This window comes from Mya arenaria, chromosome 6 (assembly GCF_026914265.1).
Source record: "Mya arenaria isolate MELC-2E11 chromosome 6, ASM2691426v1".
In the NCBI taxonomy this organism is placed as follows: domain Eukaryota; kingdom Metazoa; phylum Mollusca; class Bivalvia; order Myida; family Myidae; genus Mya; species Mya arenaria.
Genome location: NC_069127.1, coordinates 56,410,286 through 56,434,370, shown reverse-complemented (window position 1 = coordinate 56,434,370; position 24,085 = coordinate 56,410,286). Strand labels below are relative to the sequence as shown.

The window sequence follows — 24,085 nt, the reverse complement described above, 5'->3', positions numbered from 1 at the left end:
TAAAAAAAATAAAAAGTGTCCATCTATTCTCTTGTATCTAAATGAGTTGATTTTTTCTCATTATGTTTGGTATTAGGTTTGTGATTGTTTTTCTTCAAATGGGTATGCAAATTACCGAGTTAAGAATAACTCATGCCTAAGATCAATGTTTTTGCTGTTTGAAGTAAGTTCTTAAGACAACTGGTATACACTTCAATAGAGTGAGCTCTTTTTTCACAATTACTGTCTAGAAATATTTAATCATAGTCCGAGGTACTATGCATTTATACATGTAGGTACTTAGGGGGTCATTCTCAAACTGCCTTCCTTAATTACGAGATATACAGATGAATTCGCTCAATAACAAACTAAATGTAAAAGTATATTCGGGCAGTGACACAATCTGGGCAAGTAAATCTTGTTTCTCAGGTCCACTTTACGTTTCTCTGATTTTCATCAAAACAGCTCTATACACACATGGCAATGGCTAAATGCATTTTAATTACCTAAACGCAACTAAATTGTATGTACAAACTTTTGTGGCACAAGGTTTCCATAGTTAAATAATCTTTAATTTTGAAACCTGGTTACTCCATATCATTTTCATTTCATTAAAAAGAGGGGAAAGATACTGAAAATGTAAAAACTATACTGAAATCAAAATAACAACCTTTAAAACCTTTCTGTTGAGATGAAAAGCAAAATACAAACTCTATTAACTTTACCACGTGCACGTGCCAATGCCTCGAACATGACCCATAGCAGCCTATTTAGCGATGCATAAGGCAATGTTCACGTGCTTAATGCGCCCAAACCAGAGTTTTCCCAGCACAGTGGCCTATGTGAGGTTGAAGTGTTGCCAAATGCCTACCACCCTGGCATAGTGGCGATACCCATGATTGTTTCACGTGCACGTGCCAATGCCTCGAACATGACCCATAGCAGCCTATTTAGCGATGCATAAGGCAATGTTCACGTGCTTAATGCGCCCAAACCAGAGTTTTCCCAGCACAGTGGCCTATGTGAGGTTGAAGTGTTGCCAAATGCCTACCACCCTGGCATAGTGGCGATACCCATGATTGTTTCACGTGCACGTGCCAATGCCTCGAACATGACCCATAGCAGCCTATTTAGCGATGCATAAGGCAATGTTCACGTGCTTAATGCGCCCAAACCAGAGTTTTCCCAGCACAATGGCCTATGTGAGGTTGAAGTGTTGCCAAATGCCTACCACCCTGGCATAGTGGCGATACCCATGATTGTTTCACGTGCACGTGCCAATGCCTCGAACATGACCCATAGCAGCCTATTTAGCGATGCATAAGGCAATGTTCACGTGCTTAATGCGCCCAAACCAGAGTTTTCCCAGCACAGTGGCCTATGTGAGGTTGAAGTGTTGCCAAATGCCTACCACCCTGGCATAGTGGCGATACCCATGATTGTTTCACGTGCACGTGCCAATGCCTCGAACATGACCCATAGCAGCCTATTTAGCGATGCATAAGGCAATGTTCACGTGCTTAATGCGCCCAAACCAGAGTTTTCCCAGCACAGTGGCCTATGTGAGGTTGAAGTGTTGCCAAATGCCTATCACCCTGGCATAGTGGCGATACCCATGATTGTTTCACGTGCACGTGCCAATGCCTCGAACATGACCCATAGCAGCCTATTTAGCGATGCATAAGGCAATGTTCACGTGCTTAATGCGCCCAAACCAGAGTTTTCCCAGCACAGTGGCCTATGTGAGGTTGAAGTGTTGCCAAATGCCTACCACCCTGGCATAGTGTCGATACCCATGATTGTTTCACGTCCACGTGTCAATGCCTCGAACATGACCCATAGCAGCCTATTTAGCGATGCATAAGGCAATGTTCACGTGCTTAATGCGCCCAAACCAGAGTTTTCCCAGCACAGTGGCCTATGTGAGGTTGAAGTGTTGCCAAATGCCTACCACCCTGGCATAGTGGCGATACCCATGATTGTTTCACGTGCACGTGCCAATGCCTCGAACATGACCCATAGCAGCCTATTTAGCGATGCATAAGGCAATGTTCACGTGCTTAATGCGCCCAAACCAGAGTTTTCCCAGCACAGTGGCCTATGTGAGGTTGAAGTGTTGCCAAATGCCTACCACCCTGGCATAGTGGCGATACCCATGATTGTTTCACGTGCACGTGCCAATGCCTCGAACATGACCCATAGCAGCCTATTTAGCGATGCATAAGGCAATGTTCACGTGCTTAATGCGCCCAAACCAGAGTTTTCCCAGCACAGTGGCCTATGTGAGGTTGAAGTGTTGCCAAATGCCTACCACCCTGGCATAGTGGCGATACCCATGATTGTTTCACGTGCACGTGCCAATGCCTCGAACATGACCCATAGCAGCCTATTTAGCGATGCATAAGGCAATGTTCACGTGCTTAATGCGCCCAAACCAGAGTTTTCCCAGCACAGTGGCCTATGTGAGGTTGAAGTGTTTCCAAATGCCTACCACCCTGGCATAGTGGCGATACCCATGATTGTTTCACGTGCACGTGCCAATGCCATGAACATGACCCATAGCAGCCTATTTAGCGATGCATAAGGCAATGTTCACGTGCTTAATGCGCCCAAACCAGAGTTTTCCCAGCACAGTGGCCTATGTGAGGTTGAAGTGTTGCCAAATGCCTATCACCCTGGCATAGTTGCGATACCCATGATTGTTTCACGTGCACGTGCCAATGCCTCGAACATGACCCATAGCAGCCTATTTAGCGATGCATAAGGCAATGTTCACGTGCTTAATGCGCCCAAACCAGAGTTTTCCCAGCACAGTGGCCTATGTGAGGTTGAAGTGTTGCCAAATGCCTACCACCCTGGCATAGTGGCGATACCCATGATTGTTTCACGTGCACGTGCCAATGCCTCGAACATGACCCATAGCAGCCTATTTAGCGATGCATAAGGCAATGTTCACGTGCTTAATGCGCCCAAACCAGAGTTTTCCCAGCACAGTGGCCTATGTGAGGTTGAAGTGTTGCCAAATGCCTACCACCCTGGCATAGTGGCGATACCCATGATTGTTTCACGTGCACGTGCCAATGCCTCGAACATGACCCATAGCAGCCTATTTAGCGATGCATAAGGCAATGTTCACGTGCTTAATGCGCCCAAACCAGAGTTTTCCCAGCACAGTGGCCTATGTGAGGTTGAAGTGTTGCCAAATGCCTACCACCCTGGCATAGTGGCGATACCCATGATTGTTTCACGTGCACGTGCCAATGCCTCGAACATGACCCATAGCAGCCTATTTAGCGATGCATAAGGCAATGTTCACGTGCTTAATGCGCCCAAACCAGAGTTTTCCCAGCACAGTGGCCTATGTGAGGTTGAAGTGTTGCCAAATGCCTACCACCCTGGCATAGTGGCGATACCCATGATTGTTTCACGTGCACGTGCCAATGCCTCGAACATGACCCATAGCAGCCTATTTAGCGATGCATAAGGCAATGTTCACGTGCTTAATGCGCCCAAACCAGAGTTTTCCCAGCACAGTGGCCTATGTGAGGTTGAAGTGTTGCCAAATGCCTACCACCCTGGCATAGTGGCGATACCCATGATTGTTTCACGTGCACGTGCCAATGCCTCGAACATGACCCATAGCAGCCTATTTAGCGATGCATAAGGCAATGTTCACGTGCTTAATGCGCCCAAACCAGAGTTTTCCCAGCACAGTGGCCTATGTGAGGTTGAAGTGTTGCCAAATGCCTATCACCCTGGCATAGTTGCGATACCCATGATTGTTTCACGTGCACGTGCCAATGCCTCGAACATGACCCATAGCAGCCTATTTAGCGATGCATAAGGCAATGTTCACGTGCTTAATGCGCCCAAACCAGAGTTTTCCCAGCACAGTGGCCTATGTGAGGTTGAAGTGTTGCCAAATGCCTACCACCCTGGCATAGTGGCGATACCCATGATTGTTTCACGTGCACGTGCCAATGCCTCGAACATGACCCATAGCAGCCTATTTAGCGATGCATAAGGCAATGTTCACGTGCTTAATGCGCCCAAACCAGAGTTTTCCCAGCACAGTGGCCTATGTGAGGTTGAAGTGTTGCCAAATGCCTACCACCCTGGCATAGTGGCGATACCCATGATTGTTTCACGTGCACGTGCCAATGCCTCGAACATGACCCATAGCAGCCTATTTAGCGATGCATAAGGCAATGTTCACGTGCTTAATGCGCCCAAACCAGAGTTTTCCCAGCACAGTGGCCTATGTGAGGTTGAAGTGTTGCCAAATGCCTACCACCCTGGCATAGTGGCGATACCCATGATTGTTTCACGTGCACGTGCCAATGCCTCGAACATGACCCATAGCAGCCTATTTAGCGATGCATAAGGCAATGTTCACGTGCTTAATGCGCCCAAACCAGAGTTTTCCCAGCACAGTGGCCTATGTGAGGTTGAAGTGTTGCCAAATGCCTACCACCCTGGCATAGTGGCGATACCCATGATTGTTTCACGTGCACGTGCCAATGCCTCGAACATGACCCATAGCAGCCTATTTAGCGATGCATAAGGCAATGTTCACGTGCTTAATGCGCCCAAACCAGAGTTTTCCCAGCACAGTGGCCTATGTGAGGTTGAAGTGTTGCCAAATGCCTACCACCCTGGCATAGTGGCGATACCCATGATTGTTTCACGTGCACGTGCCAATGCCTCGAACATGACCCATAGCAGCCTATTTAGCGATGCATAAGGCAATGTTCACGTGCTTAATGCGCCCAAACCAGAGTTTTCCCAGCACAGTGGCCTATGTGAGGTTGAAGTGTTGCCAAATGCCTACCACCCTGGCATAGTGGCGATACCCATGATTGTTTCACGTGCACGTGCCAATGCCTCGAACATGACCCATAGCAGCCTATTTAGCGATGCATAAGGCAATGTTCACGTGCTTAATGCGCCCAAACCAGAGTTTTCCCAGCACAGTGGCCTATGTGAGGTTGAAGTGTTGCCAAATGCCTACCACCCTGGCATAGTGGCGATACCCATGATTGTTTCACGTGCACGTGCCAATGCCTCGAACATGACCCATAGCAGCCTATTTAGCGATGCATAAGGCAATGTTCACGTGCTTAATGCGCCCAAACCAGAGTTTTCCCAGCACAGTGGCCTATGTGAGGTTGAAGTGTTGCCAAATGCCTACCACCCTGGCATAGTGGCGATACCCATGATTGTTTCACGTGCACGTGCCAATGCCTCGAACATGACCCATAGCAGCCTATTTAGCGATGCATAAGGCAATGTTCACGTGCTTAATGCGCCCAAACCAGAGTTTTCCCAGCACAGTGGCCTATGTGAGGTTGAAGTGTTGCCAAATGCCTACCACCCTGGCATAGTGGCGATACCCATGATTGTTTCACGTGCACGTGCCAATGCCTCGAACATGACCCATAGCAGCCTATTTAGCGATGCATAAGGCAATGTTCACGTGCTTAATGCGCCCAAACCAGAGTTTTCCCAGCACAGTGGCCTATGTGAGGTTGAAGTGTTGCCAAATGCCTACCACCCTGGCATAGTGGCGATACCCATGATTGTTTCACGTGCACGTGCCAATGCCTCGAACATGACCCATAGCAGCCTATTTAGCGATGCATAAGGCAATGTTCACGTGCTTAATGCGCCCAAACCAGAGTTTTCCCAGCACAGTGGCCTATGTGAGGTTGAAGTGTTGCCAAATGCCTACCACCCTGGCATAGTGGCGATACCCATGATTGTTTCACGTGCACGTGCCAATGCCTCGAACATGACCCATAGCAGCCTATTTAGCGATGCATAAGGCAATGTTCACGTGCTTAATGCGCCCAAACCAGAGTTTTCCCAGCACAGTGGCCTATGTGAGGTTGAAGTGTTGCCAAATGCCTACCACCCTGGCATAGTGGCGATATCCATGATTGTTTCACGTGCACGTGCCAATGCCTCGAACATGACCCATAGCAGCCTATTTAGCGATGCATAAGGCAATGTTCACGTGCTTAATGCGCCCAAACCAGAGTTTTCCCAGCACAGTGGCCTATGTGAGGTTGAAGTGTTTCCAAATGCCTACCACCCTGGCATAGTGGCGATACCCATGATTGTTTCACGTGCACGTGCCAATGCCTCGAACATGACCCATAGCAGCCTATTTAGCGATGCATAAGGCAATGTTCACGTGCTTAATGCGCCCAAACCCATTTGCGACACCCATGATTGTTTCACGTGCACCTGTCACGGCAGGCAACATCGGCTATTATATAAGCTGCATCCTGTTTTCTACACAGGCTAAATCGGCTACATAGGCTGCACGCTGCAGCCTGTTTACTACACAGGCTACATAGGCTAAATCGGCTGCATAGGCTAACTTCACAGACATGTTAAAACAGGACAATAGTCATTGCAGTCAAGTATATACATTTAAGTATCTGGATGTTTTTGTTGTTTGTTTGTGGTGGTAATATTTTAATAGGTGACAAAAATATATTGGTTCCTTTTCATTAGATTTGTTCATATATACTGGTTTGTCAAATAAATAACATCTACCTGTTAAGTGTTTCTGGTAGCTTTTGTCAGTATTAAGTCGGCTGATTCACTTTTTCTGAGCTTTTAAAGCCGCTTATGTTCACTGATGTTCATTGATGGACGAAAATTGACTGTGCGACATATTGGTGTTTTATTTGTAAGTACAGTTATTTTTATCAACCAGTATCAGTCACATATAAGTATTTTATATGTGTGATAATATTATCTATATATTTGTCAAACAGTCTCTTGTTATTCTTTATAGAATGGCCATACACTTGTTTTATGTGTTGCGTGTAACGTTTAGTATGCATATGGACGAGACTCAAATAAAGATATATGAACCTATATACCCCTACAATAACTGCCAAGTAGATCAAACCCCCATTCTTTTAAAGTCAGATTTGATTATACAACACTATGTTGATGTGTAATACCGTTTGAGACTTATTATTTACTCAAGAGGAACGAGTGAATGCACTGTACAGCAATGTTAAATTTGTATGGTATCATATAATATTGCCTGCTGTTTAATTTTTTTTAAATAAATGATCGGAAAAATATCACAGATAAAATTGTTGTAGTTTGTTTATTTCAACCAAGATCGGACCTGAAAAGACAGCAGTTGTTGTTTTTTTCTGTTTTTACCGTGTATGGTATATGTTTACTCATCCGTTCTCTACACACCATTCCGCTTAAGAAAATGGTATGGGATCACCATGCATCAGAAAATCACACAATTGTACATGCTGTTCATCTTCTTTAGATACTTCCCAATTGAATTATGTATGTCAGACACGTGTTACTCAGAAAATGTTTCTCATGAAAAAGTAAACAAATATTAAATGGTTTGTGATGTTATATAATAATTGTGATTGTTTCTAATAGAATTTCAACCTTCTATTTTTTATAATAATAAATGACCTTGTCGGTAAAATTTTCCAAATTTGAAGCGCGTTCGCCAAAAATTTCCCAAAATGAAAAGGTCAGAGGCCATATTTACGAACAATCTCAAGTTCAAAACCGGACTCCGACCCAGATAAGCACGTTTATTTAAATATAATTAATTATCTTTATTCCATTCGTTTTACACAAATAAATGTAATAACTGGAAAGTTCTTAATAGAAATAATTTCAACAATTTTCATCATTAAAACTCGACTTAGAGAAAGTTAAATTGAAATAAAAAGTTGTAGTTTTTTGCCAACTTTTGCTGAAAAAGCCCTGCTTACCTAAAATAATAATACAGTATAGGTTGATGCATTTACACTGCACAATTTTCCTTCATACTGAAAATTAAACAAATTCTCCGAAACAAATCAAAGAGTGTAACAGTTTTAGACACAGCAGTTAAAGCACTAAATAGCTCTCTCACGTAATAACGCAGACAAATCACTATTAAATATTTAAATATAATCACATCGATGCCTTTTTCCTGAAAATCTAACTGTATTTAGATAAACTATTACAATTAATGCTTAAATTGACAACTTTAAAACACTTACATTCGAACTCTTATCTTTCACACTGCACCACTTGAAGCCGATTCATAGGTAGATTTGAAAATGCTGAAGACAAACGGAGGGGGGGGGGGTCACGTGCCGCTGTGGAACACGCGCTACCATCTCATTGATCGTCTTTAAAACATCTCTTTCAAAAAAATGGTTGTGGAGAAAGTTGCATGTTTAGGGATACCAGTAAAATGAGTCATACAATATTATAAATCGCTCTATTCTTGCATATTTATATAAATATACATATATATCTAAAGAGGGATTAAGAACTTAAATCTTTGGAATGGTTAATTAGCCTTTTCAAAATTTGCGCTAATATTAAGTTTTTATTAAGGATAGTTCAGCCACGAGTATTATTGTCTTCCAAGTAATATTTATTTTTATATTTATCTATAAATGTTATTATCTTTCAAGTAATCATTTGTTTTATGATGTTGAAAACATATTAACATTCGAAGGTTACATTAGTATACCTTTAGTATATGTAAAAATTGGCAATTCAATACATTTTTTTTTTAAATTTAACTCCTCAATGAACCTACTTACACCGGTAATTCGTGAACATAAACCTGGGTAACTAGGCCCCTGTTAGTTTTCTACATGATGCAAACTCGATCGAATATGTTTCTTATTCATACAATGAACATCGTGTTAACAATTATTTATTATAACGTCTTTGAGTTCCTTGCATTTTGTTCAAGCCACCCTTTATAAATTTGCGATTGTTTTCTGACCGATGCATTGAAAAGATAATTTTGCATACACTCTACATGTACAGCACATTATTGAGCGACATCACATTGCAATTATTTTGTAAAAAGCTAAGACCAATCTAATAAATAAGAAACATATGAAAATTTACAAACTTGTGAACATGTCTTCTCTTGTTTCTCATAATCAGTTAACACATCTCTTTGTTAGTGAGCCGCTTTTCTAACCATGGATCTTGTGCATCTAAAAGTGAATGTATATTTATAGACTGTTGCCATGCGATATTGGATGAAAAGCTATCTAAAGAAAATGTCGCATTAACACAACACAGATTTAAGATTATAATCCCCCTTGGAGTAAAAAGTAGTCTGAATGCTTAGTCTAAATATATTGGAATGTGATCGTGTTCGTTTGACTATTAGGAACATTTTAAAAACAAAATAATGTTTCAGTTTTAAAAAGTAAACTTCAATCCTTTTGATGTATGCTAAATTAAGAACAAAGACGAATTTAATAAACAATACAACTAAATTTTTAGCTCACCTGAGCACAAAGTGCTCAAGGTGAGCTATTGTGATCGCCCTGTGTCCGTCGGCCGTCGCAGGCGTCCGTCGTCACGTCGTCCGTCGTCAAAAATTTGACTGTTAACACTCTAGATGTCACAATTTGGGCACAATCTTAATGAAACTTGGTCAGAATGTTACCCTCAATAAATCTTGGACGAGTTCGATATTTGGTCATCTGGGGTTAAAACCAAGTCGCTAGGTCAAATTAAAGGGAAAGCTTGTTAACACTATAGAGGTCACATTTATGACTGCATCTTCATGAAACTTGGTCAGAATGTTAATATTGATAATATCAAGGTCAAGTTCGAATCAGGGTTATCTGTGGTCAAAAACTAGGTCTACATGTTAAATTGAAGAAAAAGCTTTTTAACACTCTAGAGGTCACATTTATGAATGTATATTCATGAAAGTTGGTCAGAATGTTTATATTAATAATCTTTAAGTCAAGTTAAAATCTGGGTCATGTGCGGTCAAAAACTAGGTCACCATGTCATATTTAAGGAAAAGCTTATTAACAATCCAGAGGTCACATTTATAAAGTTTCTTCATGTTTCTTTGGTCAGAATGTTTATATTTATAATTTCTAAGTCAAGTTTAAATCTGGGTCATGTGTGGTCAAAACCTAGGTCATTTGGTCAAATCATAGGAAAAGCTTGTTAAAACTCTTGAGGTCACATTTATGACTGTATAATTATGAAACTAAGTCAGAATGTTTATATTGATTAGCTCTAGGCATAGTCTTAATCTAGGTCATGTGTGGTCAAAAACTAGGTCACAAGGTCAATTTTAAGGAAACGCTTGTTTACACTCTAGAGGTCACATTTTAACCATATGTTCATGAAACATGATCAGTATGTTATTCTTGATGATCTTTAGGTAGAGTTTGAAACTTGGTAATGAGAGGTTAAAAACCAGGCCACTAGGTCAAATCATAGACAAAACTTTGTAAACACTGTAGATGTTAAATTCTATCTTTGATCACCATGAAACTATGTCAGGATGATTGTGTTTATGAAGTCAATGTCAGGTTTGAAACTGGGTAACCTGAGTTCAAAAACTAGGTCACAAAGTCAAATCGTAGAAAACATTGTTAAAACACTGTTGAGGCCATATTTTCTACTTTATCTATACGAAACCTGGTTAGAATGTAGTTATTACACCAAAGGTAAGGTTTGCAACTGGGTCATCTGTGATATTAAAAAAACCATCCGTGATATTAAAAAAAACTTGGTCACTAGGAAGAATCTAGGAAATGTATTTTTTAATTCCAGCAGGTATAAATGTTTTGATTCCATACCTCATGATTATTGAATTGGATCAGGTGAGCGATACAGGGCCTTCAGGGCCCTCTTGTTGTATTACCTAATTATGTACACCAATACCGAAGCAAGACAGCTGTTTGCCTGAAAGTACAACTGTGTGCCTAGCAGTTTAACAGTTAAATTAACTTGGCGGGAGTATGCTAAACAGTAAATATTAAACGGCTCCCTTCCATGATTTAATTTAATAGTTTTGAATTGATAAAGATAGAAACAAATGATATCATGTGACATTATTTTATAAGTTTAAATTATTGACTAGAAAATCTGTTCTGTGAATATACCGCAATGTTCACATGTTAATGATATGATGAGAACCATTCTTTATCAAGAAACACGAATTTCCAATTTTCCTGCGAAATGCCATACACTTAACAGTTTCTCAACACAAATGTGATAATAATTGGAAGAGTGTGCCTTATATTGTGATATACACTGGCTTGACAGATTCATTTATTGGCTTGGTTGTAGAAATTGGCGTGTGACCACTATCAAGTGGTGACAAATCTTGAGTATCATTTTCAAGGGTGCCACAGCCAACAAGGGGGGGGGGGGGGTGTCAGCTTGAGCTGGATATTAATTTTCTCTGGTAATCTGGTTGTGTGACAAAGTGCTCATTTATTTCAAAATATGTTTTCAGTTACGTCTATAACAAGCGCCGTTCTCCGTGTTTACAACATACAAGCGATCGTTTTGCTTTTCAGCCATAACTTCAAGCTGAGCCACTTTTATTCAAATTCGTCATTTTTTAGCATTTCTATCATTAAAGAGTGTTTCTTTCTCCTTATTTTCCGCCACTTGTAATATTGTGAACAAAAAAGCTCCGCCGAGATGGAACCCCTAGAAGTATCAGAGAGGCAGTATGATTCAGACTATTGATGTACTCACATGTAATACACTTGTAGAATAAATGTAGTAACCTTTAAGTGTCTTTATTACATATATACCTACATTAAAACACAACACCAATTTCGATCTAATTTTCTGTAAGGAAATAGACTGAGGATGCATTTTCACTTTTTTGCGTTGACAGAAGTTACCTTAATTGCCTTCCCTTTAACAATTCTTGGTTCTGCCGTTAATGTCAAAGTTTTAGAGATTTCACGGCTTTTTATCTTATCCACAAAAGCATACAAGTCATAATTATATTATACTTAAGAAACATTCACTTCTTCTCTGTCTCCTCTCAATGGTCCCGCAAAATATCACGATAGCCAAATAACCGTAACATTGAGCTGTGGGATCACTCTAGATGTCATTCATCGCCGGTTTCGCGGCACTTTGGATACAAAATGACTCCTTTGGCGAATATCCCATCAACCGATGGGAGTAAAACTCCCCCTTTGGCTTCAAAATTCTGTTTTAGTCACACTTTGGGATGTGACGGGGTCAAGCCATAATGCAGCCATTATAGGGCGCGGCCAGACCTTTATAAACTCAACAACAACAACAACCGTAATATTGTGGATATGGATTAATGTGTCACTAATGCACCAGTCAATTGTAACCACGGCCCTCTAGGTCCGGGGGTATACCGGGGAAATGGGCCGTGTATTTACCTTTCAGGTGGCCCCGTATTGCCGGGTGAAGGCGGTGATTTTGTCTTCGCGCCAAATAGCGGGGAATGGGCCTTACCTAGGGTTCCTGGGGTGCGAGGATTTTACCTGCAGTTCGTTTTTACCCGAGGTTGGCTGGACTGAAAGTAAACGTCCACGCTATTCCCCGCATGTTTTTGGTGTTTATGAAAGATACTGTACAACTATAGTATGTGTATTTCATATGCACACTAAATACACAGCAAGACAACTGTGAGCAGTATAACAGTATTGGTAAACTCTACTGGCGCGAGTATCATTATTACTGAAGCTAGAACAGGCAAATCTTGCTGCTGTATTTGATATATCCAATTGAGAATAATACTGCACTGCATGATCTTTTTGCCTTCATCACATTCTCTTTCAGTTATACTTGAACTACAACGCATCAAATAACTCAGTCTGACTTATATTGCATGTTGCGGTCGACAACTACATCAAGAGGCAAACAAGATTAAGTGTATTTATTATACTACAAGGTTGATCAACAGGCAGTTGTATAGAGGATATATCTTGCATTAAATTTAAAATGCGGTGTTTTGTTTACCGGTGTATAAAGCCGCAAACTTTTAACTAATAATAAAAACAAACAAACATGAAATTAAGTGTATTTATGATACTGTGAGATTGATCATAACAGGCAGTTGATTGACATGCTTTATAACATGCATTTGATTAAAAAAATGAGCTGGTGGGTTTGGGTTTGCCGGTGTATAAAGCCGCAATCATTCAACTCTTAATAAAAACATAAAATAAAGTGTATTTATAATACTGTGGAGTTGATTGGCAGGTAATTGAGTGACAGGCTTTATAACTGAATTTGATTCGAAATTTACTTGGTTGGTTTTGCGGAGTCATCATTATAAGCTTTTATTATTGCATGCTGAATCAAAACTTTGAAACGGGTATGCAACCAATAGATAGTCCTCTTGAACCTTAAAGGCCTAGTTTAAGGAATGTTGGGCATGATAATACCCTGCTGTGCATCTCCTGCTAATTGCACTGGTGTCACAGTAGGGGCTAATTTCCTGTGTATTTGTTTATTGGCTCAGGGCCATTTAGGGTCCATTTTTATAATAAAACATCCAAAACTGCACAGCATGATACTCAGATCGGAGATATGATAAGACAATTAGGCAATTAGAGTAAGATCAATTAACAGAGGTTGTATATAAATACACGTTTTTTGTTGTTGTTGTTGTGTTTTTTTGTGTTTTTTTGTGTTTGGTGGTGTTGTTGTTTTTTTGTTGTTGTTGGTTGTTGTTTTTTTTGGGGGGAGTGACTTATAGAAGGCTTAAGCTAGGCCTTAAACCACAAACAACATTGTAACGCATAGCCACAAGTTTGTGTCTTTACAGGAGAAAGATTTACAGAATATAAAACGAGTTCAGTATTCTGATAGATAACATAGTTTACTTGTGAATAATGACGGAATTATCTACACCACAATAGCTAAGATTCGTGGTAAGCACATTTTACCAAACATTCAAGTTATGCACAGACGGTCAGGTGAAAGGTGTAAATTTAGAGAGACACAAGCCCATTATGTAATTTCAGAGGTATTCATCAGCAGGAATAAAGCATGTCCCGTCAATTTTGTTATTTGTATGGTTTCAATGATAATGCATTGGGTATGTATTATTCAATATGATACATGTATTTGCATAAGTGCTTATATAGTTTTAGAAAAAGCGTTCTTCTATATTCGGTGTTTTTCGTGATGAAAGCGTTTATTAAACTTTGACCCGTTTGAAATATAATCACTTACGTTTCCGGTGCTTTTCATCGCTTTCGGAACTCCTCAGTAATTTCCTATCGGAAACAACATCGGATGTATGCCGATACATGTACATCAGTAGAAGTAGTCTATAAAATTAAAAATAATAGTGTTAATTAATATTAGTTTTTAAACGTGTATTTTGTATTAATGTGTTTAAATTGATTGCAAGTGAAGTGTAAAATTGCACGAACTCCTAAGAGCAAAGTCATACAGTTAAACTGCTAAATTGAAATTACTAGGCGATCTACTTGCAGCGTAGTTAATCTGTAAGGATTTCTGACATTGTAAACCGTCCATATACACCCGTGGTTTTTTTCGATGGAAAATGACTGAGGAGATCCAAATGGTTTTTATCGTAAAACTGCATTCTCATTGAACGAGATTGTATACCTGTATTTGGCGGTACCACGGTAGCGTATAAGCAAGCGTCTGTGCATAAAGGTATTTTAGGTATACCCCCTCCCCCCCCCCCGTATTGGTCGGTATTTATTGTTGTTCCATAATAAACGCTAACAGTACTTTAAGTACCTTGGTGACAAATAAACAAAACCCCGTATTTGATTGCATCTTAGTGATTTTTGCTGTATCCATTATGTTCCAATATCGGTTTGATACACAATTCTTGCTTAGTATACATCTCTGATATCAAACCGTTCTTGAATGGATATTAAACATTGTATCTCTTATAAAATAAGAATTTCATATTGTTTGACAATGGAATTAAATATGTGAAATATTGCAAATATAGGCAAAGAAATCTTCAAACACAACTGCATATACGACAAAGCAGTTTAAATTTCGATACCGATATATACATTATAGGACTTGATATTGGAATAAGATCGTAAACAGGAATATGCTGATTTTTTTTAAATAGTTTACATTAAATGTTTAAGAAATACTTCTACTAAAATACCGGCATTCATCCGAGGTTAATTTCCATGGAAAATGACCGAGGTGTTCCGATTGTTATATCAAAGCTTGCTGATTGACAACGGCGGCATAAAGGGTAAGTCTGTGATTTTTATTTTACATCGTGGCCAAAACTCCTCGTTCCAATGACTATGTATGTCGTGGCCTCGATAATCTATCCCGATCCTTCATCTTTATGCCACTTTAGATAACTGTTTGAATAAGAGGTTATTAAACATATGTCACTTTTGGTCCACACAGCTCAATAACAGGTCGATCCGATTACGTTCACCACACCCCTATGGGGATCATAATAATACACACATATGCGGAAACATACCACACAAGACTATGGGGATCGTAATAACACACACATGTGCCGACACGTACAACACCCCCCTATGCGGATCGTAATAACACACACATGTGCGGACACGTACAACACACCACTATGGGGATAGTAATAACACACATATATGCGGACACGTACAACAAACCACTATGGGGATCATTATAACACACATATATGCGGACACGTACAACACACCACTATGGGGATCATAATAACACACATATATGCGCACGCGTACAACACACCACTATGTGGATCATAATAACACACATGTATGCGGGCACGTACAACACACCCGTATGGGGATTATAATAACACACATATATGCGAACACGTACAATACAACCCTATGTGGATCATAATAACACATATATGCGGACACGTACAACACACCCCTATGGGGATCATAATACCACACATATATGCGGACACGAACAAAACACCACAATGAGGATCGTAATAGCACACGTATATGCGGAAACGTACAACACACCACTATGGGGATCGTAATAACACACGTATATGCGGACATGTACAACATACCACTATGGGGATCGTAATAACACACGTATATGCGGAGACTTACAACACACAACTATGGGGATCGTAATTACACAGGTATATGCGGATACGTACAACACACCACTATGGGGATCGTAATAACACACGTATATGCGGACACGTACAATACAGCACTATGGGGATCGTAATAACACACGTATATGCGGACACGTACAACACACCACTATGGGGATCGTTAAAACACGTATATGCGCATACGTACAACACACCACTATGGGGATCGTAATAACACACGTATATGCTGACACGTACAACACACCACTATGAGATCGTAATAGCACACGTATATGCGCATACGTACAACACACCACTATGGGGATCATAAGAGCACACGTATATGCGGACACGTACAACACACCACTATGGGGATCGTTATAGCACACATATATGCGGACACGTACAACACACCACTATGGGGAACATAATAACACACATATATGCGGACACGTACAACACACCACTATGGGGATCATAATAGCACACATATATGCGGACACGTACAACACACCACTATGGGGATCGTAATAACACACGTATATGTGGACATGTACAACACACCACTATGGGGATCGTAATAGCACACATATATGCGGACACGTACAACACACCACTATGTGGATCGTAATAGCACACATATATGCGGACACGTACAACACACCACTATGGGGATCGTTATAGCACACATATATGTGGACATGTACAACACACCACTATGGGGATCGTAATAGCACACATATATACGGACACGTACAGCACACCACTATTGGGATCGTTATAGTACACATATATGTGGACATGTACAACACACCACTATGGGGATCGTAATAGCACACATATATACGGACACGTAGAACACACCACTATGTGGATCGTAATAGCACACATATATGCGGACACGTACAACACACCACTATGGGGATCGTAATAACACACATATATGCGGAAACGTACAACACACCACTGTGGGGATCGTTATAGCACACATTTATGCGGAAACGTACAACACACCACTATGGGGATCGTAATAGCACACGTATATGCGGAAACGTACAACACACCAATATGGGGATCGTAATAACACACGTATATGCGGATACGTAAAACACACCTCTACGGGGATACGTATATCACACGCTATGGTGATCATAATAACACATATATATGCGGATACGTACAACATACCTCTATGAGGATACGTATATCACACGCTATGGTGATCATAATAACACATATATATGCCGATACGTACAACCACCTCTATGGGGATCGTAATACCACACATATATGCGGACACGTACAACACACCTCTATGCCGATCGTTATAACACACCTCTATGGGAATACGTATATCATACGCTATGGTGATCATAATAACAAACATATATTCTGATACGTACAACACACCTCTATGGGGATCGTAATACCACACATATATGCGGACACGTACAACACACCTCTATGCCGATCGTTATAACACACCTCTATGGGAATACGTATATCATACGCTATGGTGATCATAATAACACACATATATTCTGATACGTACAACACACCTCTATGGGGATCGTAATAACACACATATATGCGGACACGTACAACACACCACTATGTGGATACGTACAACACATCTCTATGTGGACACGAACAACATATCTCTATGTGGATACCTACAGCACATCTCTATGTAGATACGTACAACACATCTCTATGTGGATACGTACAGCACCTCTCTAAGAGGATACGTACAACACACCTCTATGTGGATACGTACAACACACCTGTGTGGATACGTACAATACACCTCTATGTGGATACGTACATCACACCTCTCTATGTGGATACTTACAACACATCTTTATGTGGATACGTACAACACACCTCTATATGGATACGTACAGCACACCTCTATGTAGATACGTACAACACACCTCTATGTGGATACGTACAAAACGTCTATATATGGATACGTACAACACACCTCTATGTGGATACGTACAACACACCTCTATGTGAATACGTACAACACACCTCTATGTGGATACGTACAACACACCTCTATGTGGATACGTACAGCACCTCTCTATGTGGATACGTACAACACATCTCTATGTGGATACGTACAACACACCTCTATGTGGATACGTACAACATACCTCTATGTGGATACGTACAACACGTCTCTATGTGGATACGTACAACACACCTCTATGTGAATACGTACAACACACCTCTTTGTGAATACGTACAACACACCTCTATGTGAATACGTACATCACACCTCTATGTGGATACGTACAACACACCTCTATGTGGATACGTACAACACACCTCTATGTGGATACGTACAGCACCTCTCTTTGTGGATACGAACAACACTTCTCTATGTGGATACGTACAACACACCTCTATGTGGATACGTACATCACACCTCTATGTGGATACGTACAGCACCTCTCTATGTGGATACGTACAACACACCTCTATGTGGATACGTACAACACACCTCTACATGGATTCGTACATCACACCTTTATGCGGATGCGTACATTACACCTTTATGCGGATACGTACATTACACCTTTATGCGGATACGTACAGCACCTCTCTATGCAAATACGTACACAAAATCTATGCGGATACGAACAGTACACCTCTATGCGGATACGTACAACACTCACTACGCAGTTACGTTAACAGTATGATTGGACTCGGAAGTTAAATCAAGTATCTTAATTAACAACTGGATTCACATGATGTTATATTCCAAACATATTCTTCCTGACCACATATTAACCACGAGTATAATTACCGTGTGACATTCAAGCCAACAACCAGTGTTTAGGCTATAGGACGAAGTTTGAGTATTTAAGTGAATTTCTTAAGACTTTATTCATTTTTAACTAGAACTAACGATAGCGGGTAAGTTTTGCGTTTTCGTGTTGAAGTTGACTTGCTTATTTCGTTTTTATTTTTAATTTGAAGGCTTATTAATAAGTTTGTCTTGCTGTTAATGAAAAATGTTACATGCATGTATTGTAGATGTATTTTAGGATAATCACGTACTTACTTTATGTTGGAAACGATTATTTTGTAATTATGTTAAATTGAGTAATATTGTATTTACAAAAAAAACCACAGCAAATGATAGATACTTATTTATTATAAACATGGCTCGATTGTTCAGTACTTTGTTACAACGGAATAAATGTCATCTTTGTTAACTTTTAAGGAAGAAATATTTGATGATGATCTCATATATTTAAATAAAGTAAAATACACCTGAATCTGTTAAGCATCTACCATAGCCTCTGGTGTAAGATAGGTTCATCCCGACCCTACGCTCGGGTCGGAATAAACCTATCTTGCACTCTCGGCCATGGGAGATACTTATAGTCTCAACTCTTGTTAGGCAGATCATCAGTGTATCTGTGAAGCTAACAGAATAATATTGATTTGAAAGTCTCAGCAAAAATGTTTCAGTTTTAAAAGGCGTTACTTACTCTTTCCATCAAAGCGAAATAACGTTTTTTGACATTTTTTCATCAGCTCCAATTAAGTGGATTAAATGGTTTGTGAAATTTAACTTAATCGGCCGATTGTTCAGAATATTGTTAAAATTAACAACGTTGTAAACGTCATCGTTGTTAACTTTCAAATCATTGCTGCTCTGGACGATTGATGGATACACTTGTGATCGGCAGTATTTCTTACAAGGTTTGAGACAACTTTTTCAGCTGTACCTTTTTATGCCCCCCTTCGAAGAAGAGGGATATATTGCTTTGCACAGGCATGTCGGTATGTCGGTCGGTCGGTCGGTCGGTCCTTCGGTAGACCAAAGCTTGTCCGAGTGATAACTCAACAATTCCTGGACGTATGGTCATCAAACTTCACATGAAGGTTGGGCCTGACCAGTAGATGACCCCTATTGATTTTGGGGGTCATCGGGTCAAAGGTCAAGGTCACAGTGACCTTTAATGGTAAAATATTTTTTAAGCTTGTCCGAGTGATAACTCAACAATGCCTGCACCCATGGCCCTCAAACTTGACATGGAGGTTGGGCCTGACCAGTAGATGACCCCTATTGTTTTTGGGGGTCATCAGGCCAAAAGTCAAGGTCACAGTGACCTTGAATGGTAAAAGGTTGTCCGAGTGATAACATGACAATGCCTGCACCCATGGCCCTCAAACTTGACTTGGAGGTTGGGTCTGACCAGTAGAAGACCCCTATTGTTTTTTGGGCTCAATGGGTCAAAGGTCAAGGTCACAGTGACCTTGAATTGTAAAAGGTTGTTCGAGTGATAACTCAACAATGCCTGCACCCATGGCCCTCAAACTTGACTTGGAGGTTGGGCCTGACCAGTAGATGACCACTATTGTTTTTGCGGGTCATTGGGCCAAAGGTCAAGGTCACAGTGACCTTGAATGGTAAAAGGTTGTCCGATTGATAACTCAACAATACCTGCACCCATGGCCCTCAAACTTGACTTGGAGAATTGGCCTGACCAGGAGATGACCCCTATGGTTTTTTGGGGTCATCTGGCCAAAGGTCAAGGTCACAGTGACCTGGAATGGTAAAAGGTTGTCCGAGTGATAACTCAACAATGCCTGCACCCATGGCCCTCAAACTTGACTTGGAGGTTGGGCCTGGCCAGAAGATGGTCCCTATTGATTTAAGGGGTCATTGGGCCAAAGGTCAAGGTCACAGTGACCTGGAATGGTAAAAGGTTATCCGAGTGATAATTTGACAATGGCTGCACCCATGGCCCTCAAACTTGATTTGGAGGTTGAGCCTGGCCAGAAGATTGTCCCTATTAATTTAAGGGGTCATTCGGCCAAAGGTCAAGGTCACAGTGACCTTGAATGATAAAAGGTTGTCCAAGTGATAACTCAACAATGCCTGCACCCATGGCCCTCAAACTTGACATGGAGGTTGGGCCTGACCAGTAGATGACCCCTATTGATTTTAGGGGTCAAAGGTCAAGGTCACAGTGACCTTGAAAGCAAACTCGACAATTCTTGGACCTATGGTCATCAAACTTGACATGAAGGTTGGGCCTGCCCAGTAGATGACCCCTATCGACTTTTGGGGTCATCAGGCCAAGGTCAATGTCACAGTAACCTTTAACGCAAAAAAAGTTAACAAATCTTCCCCCACTGATATCTCAACAATGCCTGAACCTATGATCATTAAACTTGACATGGATGTTAAGCCTGACTAGTAGATCACCCTTATTGATTTTAGGATTCATAGAGCCAAAGGTCAAGGTCACAGTGATCTTGAATGGTAAAAGGTTGTCCGAGTGATAACTCAACTGCATCTGACTTGTAGATGACCCCTTATGATTAAAGGGATCATCGGGTCAAAGGTCAAGGTCACAGTGACCTTGAACGAAAAAACTTGTATTGTGATAACTTGACAATGCCTGCATCCATGGCCCTCAAACTTGACATGAAGGTTTCTGGTGACCAGCTGATGACTCTGGATTTTGAGTTCATAGAGTCAAAGGTCATGACGGTCATAACACATTTTATCCTCACACTTTAATGGTCATAATCTTAAAACAGCAACAAATCAGCTGTCATTTCGGTCCATGCATATTTCATTCAATTGTCCATATAATCCTGACAACATGGCGCTCAGGGGGGGGGGGGGGCATAATGTTTGACAAACATCTCTTGTTTAAATAATAATGGCCTAGTTAGAGCCTTCTATAAGTGACCCACCCCCCAACCCCCGCCAAAACAAAATGTGTATAGTACAATATTACACAACCTCTGTTTATTGATCTCAATCTACTTGCCTTGATCCCTCTTATCTCCGATCTGAGTATCCTGCTTGGCAGTTTTAGAATTTTTATTAAAAAAATGGACCTTAAAAGGCTCTGAGCCAATAAACGAATACACAGGAAACTGGCCCCTACTGTGACACCAGTGCAATAAGCGGGAGATGCACAGCAGGGCATTATCATGCCAAACATTCCTTAAACTAGGCCTTTAAGTCTTTTATCAAATGATATCATGTTTAAAGGTTAACAAGGCATTCATTAACCACGTTGATAACTGTAACAAAGTTCTGAACAATTGGCCGATTTGACTTGTATTTGTGAGGTAAATACGATTGCATAGCATGCATTTATATATCACATTGCAAGCACCCAGTGAAACATTTCTTGTATGTTGGCAGTATGGCGGTTTGGCAGTCCTGTTCTGGTGGAAGGATTCCTCCGAGTGCGATAAGGGCCGGTTACGAGGCCGACGGACGGCCACTGTATGTCGGTCGAGTGCGAATGCAGGATGGCTCAATGACGCCTGGCAAGGCCGGTTGCCATCTCCCTGGCGCCCATATCCCTTGGGGCAGCAAGGAGAATGTCGAGCAGAACTACGAAATCCTCGTGCAACCCGTGGACGCCGTTGGCCATTACGAGTGGCAGCGTTTCTCCGGTGGCAACGTTCCCCATAACGCCATGTCGACGGACAGGGGAATGTACGTTGCCCGCTGTTACCACGAGGGAAGCCTCGTGCCCGGTAAGGTTCACACCGACCACGGCTGTGCGTACATTCCTTACGGAGGCGACGAAAAAAGCTGCAGCGATTATGAAGTATTATGCCGCGTTAAATAAAAAATAAGACTTGACAGAAACGTGCAAGTGATTGATATTACAACAAAATAATGTAGTCGTAACTTTTAAAAAAACATATGTTGACATGCAGCTGTGTAATTATTTTGAAGAAAATATAAGCTGAAAAAAACAGACGTTCCGTGAAAAACTTGTTAATCTCTAATCGCCAGACGGTTTTGGAAAGACTATGAAAACAACAACCGACAATTTTTCTTAATGTCATTATATGTTTGTTTGTTTTTATTAAATGAGTATAATAGAATTTGTTTTCTTAATTACGCACCACATTCGACAGCCGTGCTATTCCCGGCTTATGCAAAATGAATAGTTTAGTAAAGCAAAAATAACCGATCACTATTATTTGATTTATTAAGGTTGACGCCATTTTTATTTTATTTTTCAATGCATGATAATGTTTGATTCATTTGACTTTAGTGATAAAATCTAAAATACCGTATAATTTAGGGCCAGGTAAAACAATATTAAAGCTTTATGGATGTTTTGTAATTAATAGCTACGTGACCACAAGTCAAAATAGCGACCAAATATTGCTAGTATGTTTGTTATATGTATCTTAATCTTATGCCGTTTTTTATTTACTGGTTTTGGTCATTTAAGTCAAATGGTTTTAACATAATAATACATTAAAATTAAAAAAAAATGCCTTAACCTATATTTGTGCGCTTTGTATCTCAATAATAAAGACATATTTACAGTATGAGTCATCGCCTTTTAAAATCGGAAGTAGGAAATCCGTGCGTTCGTATTAAATATAGCAACTATGAGAGCGCTAAGTGGACAGTCAACCATCCACTTCATGTTATAACTGGTGTGTTTTTCCCACCTCCAATAATTTAGCTGTGCTAGAAATTCTTATCCTGCCCACGGGCGAAGATAAAATGCCCTTATGGAACTTCTTTTTAATGGTCTTCACATTGTAATTACCTCCCTTGTTAAAGACTGTCGTCTGAAGCATTATGGAAACATTTTCTTGTGGTAATATTTAGAATTAATTAATTATTTCTCTCTTCAAATGTCACCATAAAACAGTTATCACGCACCTTTCAAGAAATAATGCTTCACTCTCCTTAGAACTATTTAAAGACCGATTTGACTAATAACATCATCTGAATCGCTGCGCGCATATCCATGACAACCAAGAATTATCGCATATCCATGCGCAATTATTTTTACTAAGCACAAAAGAGTTCCTGCAAAAATTACATTTTTACTTAATTGTGTTTAACTGAGGTGGGAGAAAAAGCATCTACCATAGCCGCTCGTGTAAGATAGGTTCATCCCGACCCTCGCGCAGGGTGTTTTGCGGAAACTCGGTAAACCTCGTTTCCGCAAAACACCCTACGCTCAGGTCGGGATGAACCTATTTTACTTATAATCTAACATGTATGCTGAAACACTTTTAAAGAACGCAACGGTATGTTTGCATTTAAACTGGTACAACATGCTTCGTATAATTATGTCTTTTGGTCACAATGTTTTACGGACAAAACGGATGGTCCCAAAAAGTTTCAATTTATTAGCAGAAAATGATTTTTTTTCATGAAAACACATTTAAACTCGTTATCGTTTTCATGTTTGTAATATTGTCTAT

General features: G+C 40.5%; 1 protein-coding gene across 1 annotated transcript; it reads left to right on the top strand.

The window, feature by feature from the left end:
• The first annotated feature begins 18,580 nt into the window (after positions 1-18,580).
• LOC128239283 (natterin-4-like) lies at positions 18,581-22,735 on the top strand. The gene is made up of 2 exons (XM_052955862.1): positions 18,581-18,772; positions 22,038-22,735. The coding sequence occupies exon 2, from the start codon at positions 22,039-22,041 to the stop codon at positions 22,471-22,473; it is 435 nt and encodes a 144-aa protein (XP_052811822.1). The 5' UTR covers positions 18,581-18,772; position 22,038; the 3' UTR covers positions 22,474-22,735.
• Positions 22,736-24,085: the final 1,350 nt, after the last annotated feature.

Excerpts from the sequence above, each read along its gene's own strand:
- LOC128239283 (XM_052955862.1), top strand. The coding sequence starts at position 22,039 with ATGGCGGTTTGGCAGTCCTGTTCTGGTGGAAGGATTCCTCCGAGTGCG.